This window comes from Peromyscus californicus, unplaced genomic scaffold, assembly GCF_007827085.1.
Source record: "Peromyscus californicus insignis strain IS unplaced genomic scaffold, ASM782708v3 Scaffold_3__1_contigs__length_106647218, whole genome shotgun sequence".
NCBI classification, from domain to species: Eukaryota; Metazoa; Chordata; class Mammalia; order Rodentia; family Cricetidae; genus Peromyscus; species Peromyscus californicus.
The window spans coordinates 16,777,201-16,802,395 of NW_026294551.1; the positions used below are offsets into that span (position 1 = coordinate 16,777,201).

Consider the following 25,195-nt stretch of genomic DNA (forward strand, 5'->3'; position numbering starts at 1 on the left):
CAGCTGCTACTGAAGAATAAGGCCCTTTAACTCTACACATGGCCAGTCTTCACTGAGGTTCTAGAGCTGTCCGTCTTGGGCCAACAGCTCCCTCAAGTGCTCTCAGTGTCCGCCTTAGAGACACTCAACAACTTGGTGAACAGAGACAGAAGTCATGACTCTGATCCTCTGATGGCAGAGCAACCATGTCGTCAGGAATCTGGCCTTAGTCTTAACCCCTGAATTCTCCCCGGGGTGGCATCCTCAGGACTGCCATTTCAGGTAAGGGCGAGCTTATAAGTCAGTTCCCTGAACAGAGCACAAAGGAGAAAAGCACCAGACACAAGGTTTCTCCAAGTGTTGACCATTTATAAATAAGTACATTTGCTTTCATACATACAGTTCATTGTACAGCTGACGCTCTGTATACATGGGGCAGGAAAATGCATTCATTTGAACTTTTCACATCTATCTCACACAGCTCACATGTACAGACAATAAAACTGTTCAAGCAAGTACAGCAAAGGAAATGTCTTCCTTATACACGGGGCTAGAGGCCTCCGCTAGGTGTGGGGCGTCCCCACTGCACGAGTTCACGACTGTGTGGTGTTCAATATATTAGGATAGAGAACAAACATGCATTGGATAATATACTGTACAGAGAAAGTCCTTTACATCTGAGTTATAGAAAACCTAAAGGAAAACTAAGTGCATTAAAGCTTTTTCCAGCAAGTGTCTTGAAAGGGCAGCAAAGAGGAGTAATCAAAATCATATTAGTACAAATCACTCTTTAATTGTAGACTGTACATGTCTGTACTAATTAAAATCATCTTGGATTTGGAGGAGACAGAACAGAGAGACACAGACGCTGTGCTAGATGGAAGGGAGGCCATGCCTGAGAATGGCACCTGCCCTGAGCCCCACAGGAACTGGCCCAACTCAGCAGGAATCAGCCAAATGTTAAAAAACAAAACAAAACAAAACAAATCAGGACAGGAAGTATAACTTACAGGATTTCCAAAATAATCTGTGAATGAAGTGGCTACCTAGAGCTGGCATTTCTAGTTCCCCCCCTCCCCCCAGTGAATGGGTACACAGTAAGGCAGGTACATTCAAGTACTGAATTTTCCAGAATTAACTCTCTGTCTGGTCCTGGGGATTGAAGGGAGTGATTTGAGTCCTAGCCAGATTTTCTGGTTAGTGATTAGCAAAGGGAAAATCCAGCCATCAAGTGCTACAGAAACAAAGCAGCTAGGCCACGTCCTTCCCACAGAGTAGGTCTATCTGAAACCAGGAGATGGTGCTGGCTGGCATCTGTGTGCAGCCAGCCACAGCCTGACTGGTCAACTTAGTGTAGAAATCACAGTCATCAGGAAGAGATGAGATGATAGGGTGAGGAAACATGAGAGTAACACTTGATTTTTGGTGTCCAATTATACGTTCATTTGGTACTGACTTTCAAAGCTCTGACTGTGGCCATTATGTGACCACAAGCATCTCAGGGTGGCTCAGCTGCTGTGAGGCATTGGACACCGAAATGAAGGTTACCAACACTTCAGCCCTTGAGTGGTCTGTATTACAAAAGGAGTTGATGAAGACCCAGGGAATATTCAAGTAGCTCTGCACAGTGGCTCCACCAGCCCCGTTGTGCTTGTGTCCAGGCCCCTAGCCAGCCACCTTTTCTTGGGAGCAGCCAGAGCTGAGTTCAAGGCATTGCATGGTGAAGGTTTCCATGACGCGTCTTTGTAGGTAGCTCTTACCCCTAAGCCCTTTGTTCATTGTTAGTCATGGTAGATGGTCAGTCTGGAATTCCCAGAGGAAAAGGAGAAGTCACACCTCTCAACAAGCATGCGGCAGGGCAGGACGGCCTTCAGAGTAAAGGCGGCAGCAGACCGCTTCTTGAGAACTGGGCAGCCAGGCAGGGTGGGTGGGGCTGCTGAGCACTGGAAGGCTCAACAGGAGATGGGCACAGAGGCAGCACATCCTGCCACTGGGGAGCCTGTTCCACTGAGTGGCAAAGATTCAGTGAGCAACTGGTTTTGTCCAAGGCATTTCTGCAGTAGAAAAATAACTATCTTTAATCAAACCCCCAAACACGATACTTCTGGAGTTATAAAAGTTGGAGGCTGAGTGGAACTGAAAGGATGCTCATGGGGAGAAAAGGCTCCTTTACATACCCATCCACCAGAGAAAGGGAGCTCAATTTAACCTCCCAAGCAAGTGGTGTTCGGAGTCTGTCTTGCTACAGGTGCATGGATGCGTGAAGGTCCTCCGGTCTTTGTTCCCTTCCTCCTGAACCCCCAGTCTACGGGCCTGCCCAGCAGCTCCACCAAGCCGTTCTTTGTAACCCGGTAAGTATGATGCAGAGCCACAGTGACACCTAGTGGTAGAGGATGGTGAAGCACACGTGACATCCACATATCCCACTGCATATGACTAAACTCTAAGGAAAAATACTTATGGATATTTAATTAGATACTGGTTTAAAATTTTTCTGTTGGGTATATCTCTGGAATATAAAAATACCAATATTTAGAAGGGGGTCATAAACTACTATACAATATAAGGGCTGAGAACACCTTTCTCTAAGCTGTTCTGTTTACAATAATTTAGGCAAAGTGTTTAATAATCCAGGCTTAACTAAAACCAGCAAACTTAGATATCTGGACAACCACCTGGGGTACTGTACACGATTCTAATTAGTGGAATTTTCCTGAGCCATCGAGTTTCAGTTAAACACCTTGAAAGGGGCGCCTGGGAAAGAAACGAGAGGGGTTGTGTGCTCTATTAACTCGGGACTTTAATAGTGCACGTCTGCAATCTGGACAGACACAACAGCAGATACAAAATGATCTCCATTTGTCCATGCCAAATTCTCGTGTTACACAGGTTTTCCCTTTACTTTGTAAATAAACATTAATTTTAATTGTTACTTGTGTGCCTTACTGATCCAGTAAATAAATGAACCATGTCTCAGGAGTCCCTAAGAAAATTGCTGGAAAGCACTTTAAAATCACTGCAAATATTTTCTTGTGTTTAAAAATTCTTAATCTTTTTGAGGCTTATATACAACAGTTATTTCTTGTGCTATAAATGCTGTGATCCACTGCTTGACTTCTTTCCTTTTTTGTTTGTTTTTCTTGAAAACACTAGAGACAAGAGTGACTGCTAATTTCTAATGAAGACATTATCACACTTAAATATCCAGTATTGATCAGAGTTACAACTTCAAACAGTAAAGTGCACCCATTTATAGACATGACGTGATGGACACCTGTTAGTGCAAGAGTTTGGGGCAAAGGAACATGTTTTGGTGAGAAACCTACAAGCTGAAGTTTGTCACCTGTCTCTACTTAGGGGATGTGAACTGAGTTAGCAGAATTTGCCGGTTTCATTTGAAAACTTTCTTCCACCCTGAAGCTCGCCGTGTCTGGCAAATGCTCATGGCTGGGAAGGGAGGGGCACGCTGAAAGACAGTACTAAGATCAACCCATGGCAGTGAAGTAGCAAAGCAGGGTACAGGCAGTCTGCATCTAGGGAAGACCCTTGACTTTTCCTGCCTCAAGAAGCTCCCGTTGGTGTTTTCTAGTCAAATCCACTGGCACCCAGTAGTGCCAGCCATTCTCTTATGGTGGCCAGGAAGAACTGTAGTTTGACACTGACCTTTCAGGTAGGGGTAGAGACGCTAACTCTCTTGCTTTTCCTGGAATAATGAGGGACCATGGGGGAAAGTGGCAGTTGTGGTGTATTTATATGACTGCATGGCATTCTAACCCACCTGGGCAGGTAAGGCGGTAAGTGTAGCTTTCCAAACAGGCAGGAGCACTTTTCTAATGAGTTGTGGTAGCTCCCTTAGAGACCAACAGGGCTGTGTCCAGGTCACACCAGGAGCCAAGAAGCTGCTGTTCCTAGCTACGGGCTAACTTCACAGCTATAAACTTCTTCCAGATGGGAGAGATGGAGATACAGACAGGTGGATGGACAGGTAGGAAGAGATCACCGATGCCTATCCTAGACAAGGAGAATGGGGCAGTTCTTCCATAGCAAAGCGAAAACTGTCCTGCTTACAGAGATGAGTCCTGATCTATTTTAGGATCAGGGTCTATCTACTGGCATAATCTAAATCAGTGAAGAAAGGTTTTTTGATCTCAGTGTCATGTTCTGCATGTCTTATAGGTCCTTTCAGAGAACCTGTATCCCAAAGAGGTCACTGGGTTTTGTTCAAGACACTGTCCTTCCTGTAGCCCCTTACTAACAAGAATAAAATGCTCCCTAGGAACACAGGGCCAACAGCCTCTGGTTAGTTTGCTGGGCTGAGTTGCTTGGTTTTAAGAGCTGACATGAGCCAGAGACAGGACTGTGCTGCAGCTTTGGTTCCTGTGTTCTTGCTGCCTACCTCATAGCTGTCTCAGCTCTTCCAAAGTCAGGTGAGCAGACATCCACAAGACTTAGATGTATAGACATGGAAGAAAAGGCCTGTGGTCATCTCATGGCCCCTACCCAGGGCTCAAAGGAGTCTGCAACACTCTTGACTATTTCTGGTTTTCAAAGATTACCCCTAAACACTCATAGATAAAGACCTGATTCCTTTCACAGTGCATAATGAAACCAGAGATCTTAAAGAGTTAACAGCTGGCATGGAATGCATGGAATGCAGTGGCCTGGACAGAAACCCTGGGATGGGTCTTACATTCCCAAGAGAATCTAAGCAGGCTCTACAAGAACCTTTCCTTCCTACCACCATGTGGGTGTGAGACAGTGAAGGCCACCTGGCTTCAGGTGGAGATGCACCAGCCAGACCGCAGCAGTCTGCTCAGATCTAAAAAGCAGACTTCTCCAAGACAGATTTCTTCCAGTGAGAAGCAAGAACAGTCTTTATCTTCACGTCTCCTCTATTCTCTGTATCTATTCTCTCCTCTAGTCTTAGAAAATCAGTAGCTTTTAGTGACTAATTGTTGGTTAAAACTCACTCTTGGTGAGTGCTTTAAAAATACCCACAGTTCTGGAATTTTCTTGGTTGATCAACTTATTTAAAGGGCTGAATGTTTACTAAATGATCTCAAAATGCCTCTTGGAAAACATGGTAACATTTCAAATAATTATAGTGGTCTTTTCTTCCGATTTAGCAGCTTGCTTGCTTTCTTTCTCACACTCTCCTAGACCCTTTTATCCCAGGGGAAGACCAGCAATACAGTAAATGAAGATTCTAGACCCGATGCCTACAGGGAGCTGGAGTCTGGGAAGGAGACCATGGCCCAGGAATGCACCGGGGCTGGCCATGTGGAACACTGAATAAGAATGCAAGACAGAGAGGCATCACACACTTCCTAGAGTTTCTAGAAGAAAACAAACAAGAACATCTTACTTTTTCAAAAGGAAAAAGACATTCACACAAGGACATCAGGGAAAGCGATTGTCTCCTGGAAAAAGCTGACCAGTATGTCTGATCTCCCTGGTTAAAGCTCACGGCACAAAATCTCCTCGTTGGCATTGGAAGAGAGGGAGAGAGCATGTGGCTGGGGCACAGACCCGAGAAAGTCCTGGCTCACCAGAGGCCAGCTTCCCAGTCAGCTGCATGCAAAGGGTTTCAACATGTGGGCTGTCACCTCTGAACACCACACAGAAACTACATGAGAAATTAAGCCAGAGAACTACCTCAGATGTGGAAACCAAGCCTGAAAATGTGCAGTGAAAACATATGGGTCTCACTCCAACAAATGTCTCTTAAACATTAGACTCCACAAATGGTCTCTTTGGTTTGATAGGCGATGTCTGCCCTTGTCGAGAGTCCCGAGACAATTGCCTGTACAGGTTGTCCTGGTATGCCTGAGCCACGGGTAGGGTCCGCGCCACCTTCACGTCAGGATAGGAGGAGGCCTGGCTGACTCTTTCTAAGAGGTCTCCACGTGACCCATTAGCCAGCATCCCATGGGGGCTGTAATAATCGTCCTCCAGCAAATGGCCATTCTGTGCATTGTTGGTTTTGTTATAAAAGGCAATGTTGCTGATGGATGATGGTGGACTGAAGGACTCAGGCTGAGGCAGGTTGCCTGGAGATGTGGGACTGAGAACGGTATCCACTGAAGACACTGCCCAGGTCCGATTCTGCTGGTGAAGGTGGGGGTACTGTTGAGTCCGGGCTGTTTTATCTATGATCCCCATGAATGGTGTGGTCCTGGATCGGGTGGGCTCACTGGGGTAACCTCCCTGAGTGGGAGACACTGGCGACAGCTCGTCACATGACCTATCATATGTTGGTTTCAGTGGGATCTCCATTTGCTGAATTGAAGAAGAAGGCCGGAAGGTGGGAGTCAGGTTGGAGGTGGATGCGATGCTATTGCTAGATGGCGAAAAGCGAAGGCCCACGCTCTGTGAGTGCAGCAGTGGCCTGGGAGTTGGTGGGTGGGGCTTGATTTCATTAGGGTTGATACTGATAGGTCTTCTGATTAAATGTGACACATCAGGGGAACCCAGCTGGCTGGAGGAACGTTCCAGATCTAGTTTTGAGTGACAGACTGGATAATAAGATGCTGACTGGCTACGCCCAATCTGTGGTGTCTGGCTGTACCTCATGCCACCTCGGTAGGCAGAGGAGGGTCGCTGTGGCAGATCTTCTTTGGTCAATCCTCCATGCTGACAGATGGCACCGGCACTCAGGCTGGCTTGGACATGCTGAACGGGTCTCCCGTCTCCCACAATCCCCCCTATGGATCCCTGATAAACCAATCGGCTCTGACTCATTCCCATGTCTCCCTGTGGAGACTGGTATTTACTAGCCATTGAATGGGCTACTTGGCCATAGGCTCCTGTTGGGATGACAGTACTTGAGTGAACTGCTGAGCTAGGCTGGTTACTTCGGACAATCTGGGCCTTGGCAGGCTGTAGCCTGAGCCCTTGCTGGGGAACTGCCACTGGAAGCTGAGGCATCTGGTAGGGCCGCTGGGCCATCTTGGATAGTGGAGATTTTGGTCTGCCAGGAAGCTGACTCACATTTGTTTCTTGCTGATACCGTACAGGAGAGCCAGACTGGGATCTATAGACACTCATGCTCTCAGCCGGAGGACTGGCCCGGTACTGAGGGCCTCTACGGAGAGGGGAAGGGGGAGGGCTCGGGTATTCCTTGCCTTGTCCTCCCACAGGAGGTGGACTAAACCGGTAAGATGTACCCTGGTGAGCTGGGGAAGTATGTGGTGGGCTTGGCCTGTAATGAGAGTTCTGGTGAGTTGGAGAAAGAGCAGGCGAGGTGGACTGATAACCTTGTCTAGTGGGAGACCCTACAGAACTGTTGGACCGGAAATCAAAAACCTGATGAGACCCAAGAGGTGAGCTAGAGATATAGGCTGAGTCCCGATGGGCTGGAGAGGAGGGTGGGCTCTGGATTACTGGGAGCCCCTGACTGGGTCGAGCCTCTGTCTGGAGGCCAATAGAAACGTTTTCAACATCCTGTTCCAAGTACTCCTCCTCAAATATGTCTTGGACAGAGTATACATCTTCATGTGGGGGCTCAGGCTCTGCTTCTTCCTCTGGTAACTCCTGCTGAGGCTGCTGGGGTGGTGGGGGTGGCTGCTGCTGCTGCTGCTGCTGCTGCATCTGCCTACACTCCTCCTCCACTCGCATCAGAAGCCTCTGGATCTCACGGTTGTTTGGACATAGCTTGATGGCCTCTTTCAGGTCCTCTAAGGCTGCTGCAAACTGTCTGTTTGACAAAATGCAAACATAAGAACGGGAGTTATTCTGAGTGATAGGAATCACCAGAAGCTAAGAACACGGTCACCGGTTCAGAGAACTGCATCAGGTGGCATCTGTGGGACTCCAAGAGGGTCTAATTCAGTCTGACTAGTAAGGAAGGGAACAAAGAGGCCGCTAGTCTAAGAGTCCAGAATGATTTCCCAGACATTTTGGCCTTCATCTTCCCTCTGGCCTCTTTGGGGTTAATAGAAAACATCTTCATTCTGTCAGTCAAGACAGGCCCTTCAGGAAGAGCTCATGCCAAGTAAAGCCTAGGCAGTGTGAGGGTGGGTTGGGGTTGTCATTTACAGTGCCACTGTCAATTAGCTTAGGAACAGTAAGTAACTGCAGTGTTGAAAAATATTGCTGATCCAGTGTAATTTTTTTTCTGGGGGGAGGGGGCAGTGTTTAAGACAGAGTTTCTCTGTGTAGCCCTGGATGTCCTGGAACTCACTGTGTAGACTATGCTGGCCTTGAATTCAGAGAGATCCTCCCGACTCTGCCTCCTGAGTGCTGGGATTAAAGGTGTACATTATCATGCCCAGCTGATCTTGTGGAATTCAAAAAATATTCTCAATATTTTGGCCTAAACTTTAGGCCTCTTACACCCTAGGGATGAAGCCTGTCTGTCTTCTGTCCCTTTTCTCCATCACCTAAGAGCACTGCTGTGTCTTTCTGCCAGGCTACAGCCCACAGGAATTACACTGGCTGGTTAGGTGACTGGGAGTGTAGCTGAGCTTACTCCAAGACTCTCATCTACACAGGAGGAAGTGTACCACAGAGACAGTCCTATCCTCCCAGTTACAACTACCCAGAAAGTGGCTAACTCACCTTGTGGAGAAGGAACAACCCCAGATGGAGAGGATTAACCTTTGACTTTCTATAAAAATGTCCCGACTCTAGCTGGACCACAGCCTTCAGTGTCACCAGGCTTGGTTTGATTTTTGGAGACATATCCCCCTAGGTCACAGCAACAAATTCCAAACAGTTCCTTCCCATGCATGGAAGAAGGCAGGTGCTGGGCAGGAGACTTCAAGGACAGTGAATGGCAGTTTTTAGCTCCTTCTGGAGGCTTTCTTGCTCAGTGGCCAAGGCACAGCAGATGGGCACAAGGAATGGTGCCACCTCCGCCCTGGCAGCAGGGTCTCCTCTCTCTCTCTCTGTGTGGTAGTTTAGGTGAGAAGGGTCAATGCCATCAGAATTAGGAGACCCCTCTATGGAGGACTAAATAATCTGGGAGTCCCCAAATGCCTGGAGGAAAGAACAAGAATCTGTAGGTGACTGTCCTGCTCTTCCTGCTAAGAAGGTAGATGGGAGATTTGGCCTAAGTGGCTTCCCCTGTACTTCATCAGTATCTCTTCATGCCATTGGCTTGGGGCTGAAAAGGTGACTGAGACATGACATACACTTCCTGGAAGAAAGTGCCTTTTTCCATTTCACTTTTCTCCTAAGGTGCCCAGGAAAAGTGCCGACTGTGAGCTCTATCCTGTGTACAAGGCCTGGCCCTGAGTGTCCACAAAGGCAGGCACACTGGGCACACACTGCATGGCCTTGGTCAGATTTTTGGGTACTGCTGTTCCTCACCCTCCCTTGCCTCACCTGCTGCTGCGCTTTGCCCTTGCTCTCGCATAGTATGCTTCATAAGATTTCGGTTTCAGCTCCAGGGCCTTAGTAGCAAATTCCTCCGCCATTCCAAAGTCCTGCCATTGCAACAGGTATGCAGATGAGTCATTGAAGAGATACATAAAAGACAACTTGGGAATAAAACAAATTATATGTACAATTCTTTGACATTTGTGGGTGGAATGCCTGGGGTTTGTGACATGCCTAGCATGGCTCTAACCATGTGGCCCACAGACTTTAAGTTCCCTTCTGCCTTCTTCTGGGTGGCTCTTTCTGAAACCACTATGAACTTTCTTTGTCCAAAGTACTAAAAAACTTTTGAATCTGGCCTCTTTTTACTTTTCTAGGAGTTTTTTATATCCCAGAAGTCAGATGTCAGCCCTCTGTAATAAGGACCCTGAAGCTGGAAACCTAAATTCTCCACACAAGAGGAGACACTCATCCTGTTGGTCCTCCTTCCTGCTGTGACTTCCTGAGGGCCACTGAGGATGCACCCAGAGTGCAGGTGAAGGGTCTGGGCAACAGCAGGGAGCACCAACTGGAGCCGAGATGCCATGGGGATGCCAGGTGGGCAGGAGCAGTCCTCTGGTCTGTTCCAATTGAAGCAGGGTGAACATTTTCACACCTACTGTTTCAGGGTAAGGCTAAGCATAATGTAACACTTAAGTGCTGTATATACCGGACATATAATAAATGTTCCATAAACTGTTCTTTGTATTTCTCTGGCTTGTTCCTTCTCATATTTGATCCCTTACTTATGAAACACTCAAAATTAAAAAAAGAAAGAAAGAGAGAAAAACGAACAAGCAGACTCTCGCTGTGACCAAGTTCTGTCTCTGGAGACACCTGGAGGAACATGGTCTCAGAGCTACCAGGGTTACTATGACAACCTTCAGGAATAGAGTTTGAGGCACACAACACTGAGCAGGCAGAGCCTGTGGTCTTTAAGATCTCCTTAAATACTAAGCTAAAGGGAAATGCTTTAATCTTCCTAGGGGAATGGTTCTACTTTTGAGACATGGTCCTTGCTATGCACCCCAAGCTAGCCTAGAACCTCCAATCTTTCTGCTTCTGCCTTGAAGTACTGGCGTTATAGATACATGCCACCATGTTCAGCTTAGGTTTTTCTTTTCTTTATATGTGAAAGCCATAGCTGAGCATGATTATATTCACAATTCCTAAGGCAGAACACAAGGTAGAACAAAGGCCCTGGGGCACAGGTAAGGGTTCATAAGACATTTCCTACTGACGTGCAGAGACTTCTGCTGCTTAGCAGAGTGTTGGTCCATGGGGGTAATTATTAGTTCTGTAGATAAATATAGAGCTACCGAGGAAGCAGTCCGACCTGCATGGGCTATGTTCTATCCTTGCTGTTTCCCACCTTCCCCTTTACTTACTTGAGAGATAACCATTGTTTCTGAGTATGAGAGTGGAACCCCCCCCCCCCCTTCTTCCTTGGTGCTAGAACTCACAGTAGGGTTTTGTGCATGCTAGGGAAAAAAGCAGCCAGCAGACTGGCACACACTGCTGAGTTTTGCTATCTTCTAAGGGGAGGGCCAGAGACCTTTGGTACTGACGGTTTTTTGACATGAGAAACCTCAGGCAGGACTTTCCTATCTTGTCCCCAAACACCTTCCTCACTTCCATCTCCACCCAAAGGTATTTCTCTGTCTGAACAGCTGAGTCCCTTACTGATCAGAAATGCCTGCTTGGTTTGGATTATTTCTGTCTCCTGAGGAACTGGGAAACCTCTGGTGATGTCAATGACTCTTCATGACTGTAAGCATTTCCAGTGTCTGTGAGAGGCTCAGGAGTGTCTGTGGGACAAAGAAGCACTGGCTGAAACTATACCTGCAAAGAAGTGAAAAGAGCCAAGGACAACTAGGGAGATGATAGAGGGCCAGAAGGGGCATGACATATTGGAATACAGAGGTGAGGGAAGAGGTGGAAAGTTCAAGAACAGTCTTAGAAATTAACCTTGAAATCTACAGCCCTGACGCATATGACGAGGGAGTGCACTAGAAACAGAGTGACTGGAATCTAGGCCTAACTGCAGCTGAGATTCTGCTGGGGACTGACTGGCATGTGCATGGAGGGGACAGTGTTCTGGTCACTTTGGTGGATTATGAAAATGCAGAATGCTGCCAACTGCTCATAGCACTGGCTCTTCTACAGCTTGAGGGATCTGTGTTCAGTGTGGATTTATTTCAACTGCAAATGTCAGTGCCGTGTGAAGGACAACCAAGTTCCAAATGGGACAGACAGGATTTTCGGGGTCTAGTATAAGCTAGTGAGTGACATGAACTTCCAATTTCCAGCACTGCAGAAAGAGTGGGGATTAGAGGGACTTACGTTCATTTTCCTGCGACATCGAGAGAGGTTGAGGAGGAGAGACACTTTTAGCTCCCGGAAGGTTTTCAAGTCCTCACCAAACCCTTCTCTAGGGAATTTCTTCAGAGCATACTGGTAGCGCTGGGCAGCTTCCTTTACTTTACCTTTCTAATGGGCACAAATGAAGAGTACAATGTTGGTTTGCTGAGTGGCTGAGATCAGTTCCTAGCCGCTGCCTGCTCTTGGCAGTTGTTACAAAGGCTAAGTGTATTGGTCCTGTGAAGCTGAGAGCAGAAGTCTAGTCTTTTCTATAGGAAACTCCCTTGGCAAAAAAGGGAAAGTCGAAGGAGACACCTAAAATCACAAGTCGGAAAAACAAAATCTTGGCAAGCAGACATAACAGTTTGTGAACTGTTCTCTAGGGCTGACCTTGATCACTGGGAGATTCCTTCTTTCCTTGAACCGATCTCATTGGGACATATATGACTTCCTAGTCCCCAAACTCCAGAGTGATTGACTGCTCCAACCTAGCTTCTGGCTTCTGTGGCTCCTGTCTGATGCTCTACCTTACTGTCCCATAGAACAGAAAATTCTCTTCCTCAGGAAACATGCAGGACCTAAAGTGGTCCAGCTGTGGTTTCTCTAACATAGTGGGAGAAAACTGTATTAATTGCATCTTTCTATTTATGGATCAGGCATGAGGTAGGATGGCAGCAGAAAGGAGAAGCTTGGAATTTGTGACTCTCACTTTGGAGGAGACATTTTCCCAAGCTGAAATAAATCTGACCAACTCAGGGATCCTGCGGCAGAAACACTGGGCTCTCGTTGCACTTTGCACCTGAAAAGCTGTACATAAAGATGCAGGTGGTAGCTCCTACCTGTACTCTCTTCCTCTTTACAGCTGCAACTCTCTAGGTAGCATCACTTTATTTAACTTTCATCATCTTTTAATTAGAAGTGTAGAGTTTTCCAAGGTAGAATTCTGGATGTGATTAATAGTAGCTCGGGATAGCAGAAATTATGTTGTGACCAGGTCTTAGACTCTTGAGAGTGACATAAAGGTCCATAAACGTGATATAGACAGAAATGAAGATCTTTGAATTTATGTGATTTTATGTGATCAAGTTTGGATCAAGGCTCAAGCTTCCTAAAAGTCATGATTATCATAATGTACTCAAAGGGTGTCCAGGAACTGAATTCTGCTCAGGACCTTGTATATTTATAACACAAGGGAGCTTTACCATCGTTCTTTCAGATCTGTGATGTTTCAAGGATGTCTGCTGCTAAAACTAGGTTGGAGTTATTTGCCTTCAGGGATGATCCACTGAGGTGACTGACCTGGAACACCCTAAGAGCTTCCTTCTGGCCAAGTGTGTGTTAAGGGTAGCCATTTTTTAAAAACCCTCAGTCATTCAGTCAGTGACTTTAAGCAAATGTGTAACAATCACTGTTTATCCTATTAAAAATTTTATTATCATAAATTTTTTTTTCCAGGCTGTCCTCCAACTCCTTCTATAGCCAAAGAGGACCTCCAAGTGCCCGATATTCTCCTGTCTCTACCTCCAAAGTGCTGGGATTACAGGTGTGTGCGACCATGCATTAAAAATTAAGATAAATAAAACTGGACACAGCTATAGTATATAATTCTGTTTTTAATTGCCCTGTGAGTTCCTTGTTTAGAAGATTCCATGTAAAATCTGTTACCAAACTGTAAGTGACCAGGTAACTTAGAGTTTTCTGGTGATGTACATGAAGCACTTGTTGGCTGTTTTGGCTTTCTTGTCAGGAAGGCAAAAAACTCAGGACCCCAACTTAGGAGCCATGAGTAGGGAGGGAATGGCTTTCTACCTTTGCTTCTATAGAAAAGAATGAAAACTGTCAAGTTTTCAAGATTCTACATAGAAAACAGTTCCTCCCGCCCTCACCTTATAAAACATGTCCCCCTCTTCCATCAGCTTGCTCAACAGGATGATCATGATGTCTGGTTTGGAGGTGGCCATCGCCCATGTGGCTGGACCTGTAGTGTACAGGATGCATGATGGGTAAAGAACTCATACAATGTAAGGTGGTAGGAAGCTAGGTGAAAAAAACACCCTGGGGGATTTCTGCTGAGAGAACAACTTGTTCCACAATAATGACCTCATCTTTTAGTCCTGGGAGAATTTTAGTGACTCCCACTGCCAAGAAGCTGCACCGGACTGTTTGTATTCACCTTAAAATAAGAGCATCTGAACTGTCCCAGTTTGTGCCACACGAGAGCAGTAATGCCTGAGTGTACATATGAGCACATGATGGCTTAGTTTGGAATTAAGTCAGAAGTTGGAAGAAAGGGTTTATATTAAAGGTTACCATAAGATTAGAAAAATCCAAAAAAGAATAATTTATTTTCTATCTGAGGTGGAAAACTCCCACATTTAGACTCAATTTTGAAGTGTGTACTCTGTAGAAGGGAACCTCATTAAAGACTCTGAAGGCTCCCTTAGAGCTAAGGACCAAATAAGACTCCCTGGGATTCATTCGGAACCAGGGGCACAACTCAAATGTCAGTAGATATGAAACAAACAAGCATTAATAAGAACTACTTCACTCATGAAAGAAAAGAATAAAGTTAAATTGATTAGTTTACTGAGGACTGAATTATTTACCATCTAAGCTTTTCAGAGTTAGTTATCAAAAGTTCAAGTTATTCTCTGCAACAGTCATTAAAAAAATCTTCTTTTAAGGTGAAGTAAATTAAAAGATTAGAGGTGTAGGGAACTCATGCAGGCTAAATCAAAGAGGAGAAGGCAAAGCTGACCAAGCCATCAGACCACGCCTGATGCTGACAGCGGGGGAATATACCTCGTGGGCGACTCGGTAACGTCTGACAACCTTCAAAGAAAGGAGAAAACAAAAAGTTGTAGGAGAGGAAAAAAAAAATGGATGAAGGTGAAAAAAAAGAAGGAAAAAGCAGCAGTGAGAGGCAGGCAGCAAAAAGCCAGCACATCAGCCAACCCTGGTCTACAGTCTGTGGGTGGGGGAGCAGCTGGGACAGCAGCAGCAGCAGGGCTGGCGAGTCTGAAGCACACACAGAGCAAGGGAAAGCAAAGGCTTACGGCACTGCAGGGGCCAGGGTGCTCTCAGGGTAGGGCTAGTGCAGAGGCAGCACTAAGATGTGCACAAGCTCAGCACAGCCTCCTGGCTAAGGCTACCGAGGGCAGGGCAGAGTCATGTGACTCTGGACACAGCTTTCTATAGACTATGGCTCAGATGGTACTCTCTCTGGGCCAGTAGCCTTTGCTCACTTGGACAGTAACTGGACCAGGGCAGAGGGAGAACTATACACATTCACACCAAACACCCAGGGCAGCCAGACCACCGGCCCCTGGGCACAGATGGTCAGTATCACCTCTCTTTCTCTTACCTATTTTGGCTCCTTTCTTCAGGAGAGTGACTACAACAGAAGTGTTCCTGCAACCCACCGCCCTGTCCAAAGGGCGCATCCCACTGTAGTCAACGTGCTCAATCATGGCCCCGTGATCCACCAGGAACTGGACCTAGGCAAGGGACGAGCACAACTGTTAACAGGCACAATGCACACAGCTTGGCCCTTTTCAAACGGCCTGTCTGGACCGGGATATAGAAATCATTTCAGACCACAGTGATATTCTTGGTTTTGAATAATGGTTTGTATATTCCTGTCCTCCAGCAATTATAGATCTGAAGAATTTACGTTAGAATCATTGAAATAGTACTTCACATTAGGTCCTAGATTAATTATTATTATTGATGGATAACATTCCCTGTCCTTACTCTCCTGAGGTCTGTTTAAAGGCACTCACCACCTCAGCATCGCCATAGAACGCTGCCAGGTCCAGTGGGGTGCGGCCATTCTTGTCAGCATGGTCTGTAGCAGCTCCATTATCCACCAGAGAACGCACTACTGGGAGATGGCCCTTCAAACAAGCCCAGCTGAGGGCTGTCAATCCTTCTTTGTCCATTAGGGCAATGGAGGCACCTACAAGAACAAATGAGAATCCTGTGTTAACAGGACTGAAGACACTAAAATTTGTAGCAGAAAGGAGTGCTGATACTTAAGGTATATATGCTGCCAAAGAACAGCTTTTACTTCTAGATTTTTCTATTTTGAGATTGACCCTGGTTAGCCATGGTGACACATACCAGTAATCCCAGAGGTAGGGAGAAGTAAGCACGAAGATCTTGAGTTTGAGGCTAGTTTGGGCTACACAGTGACTTCAAGGCCTGCCTGAGCTACATCTCCATATCCTAAGTGCTGTGATTACAGGTGTGTGCTAGCCCAATTTGTGTGGTGCTGGGGATTGAACCGAGAGCTTTGTGTATGCTAGGCAAGCACTCTGCCAGCTGAACTTTATTCCCAGACCTCAAATAACAGCTTACTTTAAAAAAAAATTAAAATCACGTTAAGTGTTCCTATTCTATAATATTCTACAAATAATATAGGCTAAATAATTTTTGTTGACTTAGTGAAAACTCACTTAAGTGAAAAAACAAAACAAAACACCCAAAGAAAATATAAAAGGACTCAAAGATGCTGAGTAAGGAAGAACAAGTCTCTGGAGTGTCTACTGGCATGTGGCAAACATGGTAGTCAGTCACCTAAGGGTCATCAGTGCTGAAGGGGCTTGCCTCTTCTACTGGATACAGTTTGTTCTGGAACATTGCTTCATGCCACATCTTAAAAATTTAAGTCTACTCCCTCTGAATGCTGCTCCCCTCCTCTAGCAGAAATAAAAATAGGTATCATGAAGTCAGACTTGTTTGGCAACTTGTATTGGGGAGGCAAGAGCTACAATATATCCTGGAAGAGCAACTCTTGATTCTAGCCACCTTTGAGTGTCAGGTTGTGGAAACAAATCTTCCTTGAAAGGACAGAGCTGAAGCCACAGCAAATCTCTTAGGAGAAGCCTAGCCTTCCTGCTCTTTGGCTGTTCAGGTCTGGGTATGGTTCTTCAGAAGGCTGGTTTCCCTTGAAGGAAAGTGCATATATGTACAGATAATTATATATATTTTAAGTCTGGTTTCTTCAGAAGACTGGTTTCCCTGGAAGGAAAGTGCATATATGTATAGATAATTATATATATTTAAGTCTGGTTTATTAACAGTACAGGCTAACTGGAATGATGTCATTCATGGTTTCCAATCTCCTCACTATCCACAGTTTGATGCAAATCCACAGGCTCCACTAGATGGTGCTGCAGTGCCACTAGTGATGAGCCTTTGTCACAAACAGCCCTTTGTGACACTATTACTGCATAGGTGGCTGAGCTTACAGTAGCAGCATGGGCTGAAATGTATTACCATTGTGCACCTGCAGGGAAAAAGCACACTAGGCTCATAAAGGACACCTCCTTTAACTTGTTTCCTGTTTACCAAGGATGTGAGTATGTTGGAAGATGCCACAAGGAATTTATTATAACTTAATGGTAATATCCCGAGTCTCCAAAGACGGTCTCATTGTTAGCAAGTGTCTTCCCTTTACCTTTTGGAGTCAAGAAAAATATTAGCTGTGCAGGCCTACAGACTGATGCCAAGCTTCACCTGGTGTGTTGGTGCACACCTTTAATCCCAACACTCGGGAGGAAGAGGCATGTGGATCTGTGTGAGTCTGAGGCTAGCCTGGTCTACAAACACATTCCAGGCCAGCCAGGGCTACATAGTGACCCCACACTACCACAACCGACAGCGGCAGCAGTAGCAGCAGCAGCAAATTAGCTTCTAAAACAGATGCATATTTATTGGGTATACATTAAAAAGATTGAAGTTTGGAGATTATTGATTTGAAAGAGTTCAGAATATGTTGGTTTCATAACAATCCCTCAGGCTATAAAGAAAAAGAGAATGTCAGCATAAGGAGAACTCCACAGTGTATAAGTGGGCAGGCTGGGAGTGGTGAGGCACACCTGTTTAAACCTGGCTTCTTGGAAACTAAGACAAGAGGATCACTTCAAGTTTGAGGCCAGCCTAATCTACATATTGATAAACCATACACACATCCAAAAGAGCGTAACACACACACACACACTGCACAAGAAAGTGCCAGGTGATGGAGACAGAAAATAAATGTTGTGAGTTCAAGGCCAACATGGAATCTTATTTTAAAAAACTGGAGGAAACAAAATAAATAAGAGGGCAGGAGCTTCTGGCTTTGTACTTTCTAATCAACTGAATTAGTAAATTATTATTATTATTATTATTATTATTATTTTTATTTTTGTGGGAGTGGTGATTTGAGATAGGGTTTCTCTGGAACTTGCTTTGTAGACCAGGTTGGCCTCAAATCCGCCTGCCCCTGCCTCCTGAGTGCTGGGATTAAGGGCGTGCACTACTACTGCCCAACTGAATTAGTAAATTCTTAACATGTCCTGAAAGTCAGGAGTTCAGTGGGTTATTACAGGTTTTATTCACAGCTCTGGCCTCTCAGGACTTACCTTGTGCAAGTAGGAAGTCCACAGTTCCTAGATGGCCTTCAGAAGCAGCCATCATCAGGGGAGTACGACCCTGCTTGTCTGCCATGTTGACATCAGCTCCGTGGGTAAGTAAAAGATCAACAATCTACAAGTGTAGAGAAGCAGAGACTGGTTACTCTAAGAGCATGTGGTCTCCTGCAGTATGAATGACTATTGACAGAGGTGAGTCCAATCTATAAGTAGTTTTCTACTTAGGAGTTTCTGAACAGTCCTAATGACACATAACTTACTCTCTTAACTCCTGTAAGGATAAGAAAGTGAGGATTCATCAATGAACATCTGACTAAGACATTAAGTTAGAAGAAAAAAGACAAGACAGTATGTGGTCTGAACCATCCCATAATGGAAGTTCCAGCCCAAGTAACTAGCCATGTCAGTTCCATTTTATCACTCTCTAGAGGCTGCAAGTCTGCAGCAGCAGTAAACATTTACCACCGAACTGACTACATTGAAGTGTTTCTGAAACAACAGTGCCTTTTGTTAAATACTGTTTGGCTTCTAGAGCCTTTTTTCTACTCAAGTACTTCCAAAGATCATTATCAGTATCCTTTTCCAACCTAGTGCATAAGTTAATGGTTTCTCCAGAGTCCAAACCTCTGGAAAGATCAAATAACTAGAGTTTGCATAGTGTGTTTTCTTCCGCAAGTATGAAACATCTGTGAGTAACTGGTCTGCGGGGGTCTGCTGAGATGTGAGCATCTTAGTCAACTGGCAAATACTGTCACATGGAAAAGGAGGTTGCTCCATGAGCACAGCAAATCCCCAATCAGGCTCACAACAACGGTTTTGAGTGCTAACTCCCCACCACCCTTTCTTTTGGGCAGTGTCTCACTTTGTAGCCCTGGCTGTCCTAGAACTCACTCTGTAGACCAGGCTGTCCTTAAATTCAGAGGTCCACCTGCCTCTGCCTCTCTAGTGCTGGGATTAAATGCATTTACTACAATGCTGCCAGGTGAGTGTTAATTTCTTACACTCTCAAGTAAGTGGAACATTAGTAACAAAGGCCCATGTCATCAAACCTCATGATTGCTGAGAAACCCATTTGTGGTTTCTTTTTTTCTTTGTATCAGAAGTTTCCACCAGGAACTCATTCTTTTTTTTTTTTTTTTTCCCCTCGAGACAGAGTTTCTCTGTGTCGTTTTGGTGCCTATCCTGGATCTCACTCTGTAGCCCAGGCTGGCCTTGAACTCACAGAGATCCGCCTGGCTCTGCCTCCCCAAGTGCTGGGATTAAAGGCATGTGCCACCACCACCAGGCCAGGACCATTTCTTATCTGAGGGCTGGAAGCAGCACTGTACTTACCTGCCAGTGGCCCTGGCGGACAGTGCTGAATAGGGGCACCGCTCCTCTGCGGTTTGGCTGGGCCACTGCTGCCCCTTGTTCCAGAAGCAGACGGCACACATCCAGTTTGCCCCTTCCGGCTGCGGCTGTCAGGGCTAAGGGCAGATAACAAATACTGAGGATGGCCGTCTCTCCTCTTTTCTAGTGTTCAATGTTAAACATGGATTAATATGTTTTTAAACGCTATGTTTCATGCAAACACAGTAAATTACTGTCTGATTAATGTAATTAATTAACAATTAATGTAACAACTTTACCTCCAAGAATAATAATTTTGGTTGCCTTTCCCAGAAAGGATTTTTTGAAGAAAAATAATAAATAAAGACATTTAAAAGGGCTCATAATATCTGGGGCCAATCATAATAATGAATCATTGAAAAATCACTTTGATCAGATTCACCTGGTTTCACTTTTCTATACCCAGATTGTCTTCTCTGCTATGGGTATCTCTTTTTTAAGGTTCTCAACCTAGTTACAAATCTATCACTCTATATGTGAATGGAATCTAGAGAAGTGACTCTGCAGAGAAAATTAGTGGGCAAAGTCTTGGCCAATCTCTACTCCTGCGCCCTCAAACCTAAAGAGCCGAAGGCAGGAATTGGAGCCTAAGGCCCAGGACTACTTCACTGTTTTTTTTTTTTTTTCTTTAGACTAATTAAGACAATAAGTTTTAAAAAACAGATTTGCAAGCATGAGTGTCAGAATTGTTCAAAGTAAGATGGTCTTAAAGATGAGAAAACAGGTGTGAAAAAGACAAATTTCTTCCTCTTATGGGGGGAAGGGTTGGGGTTGGACAAGATCTCACATGGCCCAGGCTGGCCTCAAACTCACTTTGTAGCCAAGGATGACCTTGAATGTCTGGTTAGGGATTACAGGTATGCAACAAAACACCAGGCTTTCTTCTTCTAAACATAAAACAATGGGACCACAGACTTAAAAATAGCCATAAGGAGAATATAAAGGATACAGGAGAAAGAAATTAATCATTTTCTTTCTATACTATTGTCTATTACTTACATTCTTTGGTGTAGTGGACATTCTGAGTGCATATTTCATTTTTTTGTACTGTTTGTGTAGTAGGAAGAATAATTTGGAGATATAAAGACATTTATTTAGCCATGGCATTTAAAATGCACAGGTTTGTTTATTATTTAGAGGTAAGGTCTCCCTATGTACCACAGGCTGGGCTTGAACTTAGTGTTCCCTTTTAGCTCCCCAATGCTGGGAGTACAGGTGTATGCTACCATACCTAGCTGAAATTTGTTGTTTTAATAAAAAAAAAAGCCAGGCGGTGGTGGCGCACGCCTTTAATCTCAGCACTCGGGAGGCAGAGGCAGGCGGATCTCTGTGAGTTCGAGGCCAGCCTGGTCTCCAAAGCGAGTTCCAGGAAAGGCGCAAAGCTACACAGAGAAACCCTGTCTCGAAAAACAAAAAAAAAACCAAAACAAAAAAAAAATCTGTGTGTGTATGGTGTTTGTGCTGATGTGTGCCCATGTGTGTGCAGGTTGTCAGAGGTTGACACCAGTGTCCTCCTTACTCTCTGCTGTGATTTGAATAAGATGGCCTCCACCTCCACAGGTTTGTATATTCTAATGCTTTGTCACCAGGGAGCAGAACTCTTTTGGATTAGCAAGTGTGGCCTTGTTGGAGGAAGTGTAGGTAGGGTGACAGGCCCAATCTCTCTCTGCTTGTGGATCATTAAGTATGTAGCTCTCAGCTACTGTCCCAGCCCCATACTTGTCACCATGCTCCCATCACAACAGACTGACCCTCTGAAACCGTAAGCAAGGCCCCAATGAAACATTTTCTTCTATAAGAGTGCTGTGGTCATGGTGTCTCTTCACAGAGCAGTGACTAAGACATTCTCCATTTGACTTTTGTTGAGACAGGATCTCTCACTGAACCTAGAGCTCACTGATTCAGCTGGCCAGCAAGCTCTTGAGTTACACCTGTGTCTGCTTCCTCAGTTCTGGGCTTACAGATGTGTACCACTGTATCCAATTTTGTATGTGGGTGCTGGGGATCTGAACTCAAGTCCTATATTTGTGGGACAAAACTTTACCAAGCTCTCTCCCCAGCCTTGAATTTAATGTTTTAAAGACTGGACAAAAGTTAGGAAAAATAGAAAACTATTAGAAAATAGTAGGAGTTATGCTTCATTTGTGTGTGTGTGTGTGTGTGTGTGTGTGTGTGTGTGTGTGTGTGTGTGAGAGAGAGAGAGAGAGAGAGAGAGAGAGAGAGAGAGAGAGAGAGAGAACACAGATGTTTCCCCATCTTCCAAATTGATTTGGAAAACCGACGTAGTAGACTGACAAAAGATCCTTCCTTTCTTACAGCCATATATTTTAATGACAACCCAAAAACTATTAGGCTACACCATCGATGCTGGGCCCTCACTGGAACTCCTCTTGGTTGTCCTGCTGTTGCCCTGTGTCCTGAAGATCCTGTTCCAGCAGATCACAGATGGGGTGGATGTTGGGGTGGATCAACTTATAACCCTAGTTTTGGGCCTGGGTAGTTGCAGGGCTGCTCAGCCTGCCAGTTCCCCCTTGTTCTCACCATCAGGGTGAGCTCTCCTGCACTGTCCTGGCTAGTTCACCCCTTGAAGCCATGTGCAAGGGGTGGGGCCAGTTCTGCTTTCATGTCCTCAGGGTCAGCTCTCCAACACCTACACCATCAGGGCCAGTTCTTCTGTGTTACCCAGGCAAGATGCAGGGACCACTCTCCCGAGTGCTGTAGCTGGTAAGGGGCAGGGACAGCTTTCCTACTCTTATGACTTCAGGGCCAGTTCCCTACCTGCCACAGGTGTCAAGGGGTGAGAGAGCATCTCTCCCCTCACCCATACCACCATATGGCAGATGAAGGATGAGGGGCCAGATCTTCTACATTTGTGTTCTCTGGGCAGTTCACCTACACCCTTATCAGTAGGGTCACCTCTGCTGTGCTGCTCAGGAGAGGTGCTAGGCCCACTTTCCTGAGTGCTGCAGCTAGTAAGGAGGAGGGTCAGCTCCCTCACCCACCACAGGGGGTAGGGGGAGGAGGGGGAAGGCATCTTTCACTGCCTTCACCACCACATGGTAGCTAGTGGGGTGTGGCCAGCTATCCCCACTCTCACCCTCAGGGCCAGCTCACCTATGCTTCCACCAATGGGGTCAGCTCTATCTACTGTGCTGTCCAGGGGAGGGGTAGGGACTGCTTTCCTGAGTGCTGTAGCTGGTAAGGGGGGAGGGGCAAATCTCCCCTGCCCACACCTCCACAGAACAGACAAGTGGTGGGGACAGCTCTCTCATGCTCACATCCACCAACAGGGTCTGCTCTACTGTGCTGCCTGGGGTGAGGGGCAGGGACAGCTAGCTCCCCTGCTCTTAGGACCTCAGGGCCAGCTCTCCCAACCACCTCAAGCACAGAGGGGTGGGGCAGAAACCAGAGGCCTGGAACCAGACCAATGGCTCTTTGCAAAGAACACTTGCAAGTAAAGATGTATGGATAAAAGGGCTTACTGTGTGACTCTCTGTGTCACACTACAGCTTCCATGATGAGACTAATTTTTCCTTTTTTTCCTCCTCTTAAATTTTATTTTATTTTTGGGAGGAGGTTGCAAGGGCGGAGGGCAGATATGAATAGATGGGGGAATAAATGGGATCAAGATGTATGATGTGAAAGACAGAAAGAATAAATAAAAAGTTTAAAAAAACTACTAGGTATGCACAGATTTTTTTTGTTTTGTTTTGAGACAGGGTTTCTCTGTGTTGTTTTGGTGCCTGTCCTGGATCTCGCTCTGTAGACCAGGCTGGCCTCAAACTCATAGAGATCCACCTGCCTCTGCCTCCCGAGTACTGGAATTAAAGGAGTGTGCCACTACCACCTGGCTAAATATTTCAGTTTTCAAATGATGGATTCTAATCAAAGAAGCTAATGAAATTAAAATCAACTGGTCACTTGTAACTTTTTTCACCTAAGTGGAAATGACAGCATTTAAAAGATTTCATTTATTTATTTGGTGTACACATATAAACAAATGTGGACAGAGGACAACTTGTAGGTTTCAGTTCTCCCCTTCTACCACATGAGTCCCTGGAACAGAACTCAGGTCATTAGGCTAATGAGTGAGTGTCCTTACTCACTGAGTCATCTTGCTGGCCTGGCATTTGCCTTTGGGTTTGGCTTAATTATCTGTAACTGAGCCATATGCCAAACTAAAACTCTCTATAATTTATACAAAGCTAAGTTTTCAAATAATCTGTTCCTGCCCTAAGGGTAAATGGGTTCAAAAGGGAAAATGTGGCAATTTTTGAAAAATATATGTACTCAATTTCATTTTGCAACTCTTGACATTGGCTTTTCTGTTTAGTTTGTCACAGGAGGGCAGAACTTGGTCCTCTCTGGAGTGAAGGTCATTTTAAGCCCTAACTGAATGTACACAAGGGTACATTCTTTAGTTCTACTTCTCAAGCTCATCTATCTATCTATCTATCTATCTATCTATCTATCTATCTATCTATCTATCTATCTATCTATCTAATCTATCTATCTATCTACCCACCCACCCACCCACCCACCCACCCACCCAATCACCCACTCATCTATCTATCATCTATCTGTCTGTCTGTCTAAAGAAAGACAGAGTCTCTTTACACACCCCTGAACTCACTCTGTAGATCATGCTGGCCTCGAACTCATGGAAAGCCACCTGCCTCTGCCTCTTGAGTGCTGGGATTAAAGGCATTCGCCACCATGCCCAGCTCAAGTTCATATTTTTAACAGTATAAAAAGTCATTAGTCATGCACAGGCATTTGAACACAAGAGTAGCTAAAAACTTAGACAAGCTCTATGCCTCAAACCACTTGGAAAATTTCTAACTCTCATATTTTGATTGTGTTTAAAGTAACTGCTAGGTTATACAGTGTGGCAAACTTCCCAGTGTGTACAGGCCAAGAACATTCTTTTTCTTAAAACAAAGTAAAGCTGACAGCACTCTGGAGAAAATAAGACTAGTATTTCAGAACCAAGCCTTTCACTAATGATGCCAGTTCACAGAACACATCATTCACAGACAGTACCCGCCTGGAAAGTGGCACTGTCTACTCTAACAATTATATTACTCTGGTTGGCCCATTTCTCTCTATGGAATAACACAATTTTATGAGAGAGAATGTTCCATTTGGCCTTTTTCTTTGTTGTATAATCTCTGTTGTTTAGGTTATGATGTCATTTGGCAGTAACCTTCAGATGCTAGCTAGACATGGTTATTACCACAGCTGGCCAATTTCATCTCAAAACAATGCAACTATGTAGAATGGAGTCTGGACTTCTCAAAATCATGACCAAGGAACCATGGATAGATTTTTATGAGTCTTATCAAAAACTGTTAAAGAGTTTTTGGAAGAAAGGAGATTAAGGTAAAGCACTTTCCATAAACCGTAACAGGAGAAAAAAAAAACCTTTTCCCAAGAGACTAGAAACGGACTTTGTTTCCCTAGCTGATCAGCATCCGATGAGATTATCTCACACAAATGGTTTGTGGTGTGTGTGTGTGTGTGTGTGTGTGTGTGTATACGTGCATGCATGCTTGAAGAGGCAGGTACCATGTAGCTCAGAGATGGGGGAATAGCTTGGATGGAATGCTGACACTAAACTGAATATAGAAAAAGCAAATGATTCTTTTTATCTATTTCCATTTTAAAGGATTGCAACATATATGATC

At 45.1% G+C, this 25,195-nt stretch overlaps 1 protein-coding gene across 14 annotated transcripts in view; it reads right to left on the bottom strand.

The window, feature by feature from the left end:
* Window positions 1-327: 327 nt before the first annotated feature.
* Tanc2 (tetratricopeptide repeat, ankyrin repeat and coiled-coil containing 2) overlaps window positions 328-25,195 on the bottom strand; it is a 314,497-nt gene continuing 289,629 nt past the window's right edge. For 12 of the 14 annotated variants that reach the window (XM_052756540.1, XM_052756535.1, XM_052756531.1 and 9 more), the window contains 9 exons: window positions 19,452-19,585; window positions 18,111-18,234; window positions 15,483-15,658; window positions 15,065-15,197; window positions 14,503-14,532; window positions 13,587-13,678; window positions 11,683-11,829; window positions 9,307-9,407; window positions 328-7,675 (listed from right to left, as the gene is read on the bottom strand). In XM_052756540.1, the coding sequence (XP_052612500.1) occupies window positions 5,704-7,675; window positions 9,307-9,407; window positions 11,683-11,829; window positions 13,587-13,678; window positions 14,503-14,532; window positions 15,065-15,197; window positions 15,483-15,658; window positions 18,111-18,234; window positions 19,452-19,585 (2,909 nt within the window). In that variant the 3' untranslated portion in view covers window positions 328-5,703. The remainder of the gene's footprint in view (window positions 7,676-9,306; window positions 9,408-11,682; window positions 11,830-13,586; window positions 13,679-14,502; window positions 14,533-15,064; window positions 15,198-15,482; window positions 15,659-18,110; window positions 18,235-19,451; window positions 19,586-25,195) is intronic. The other 2 variants (XM_052756539.1, XM_052756530.1) reach the window with 1 other exon arrangement.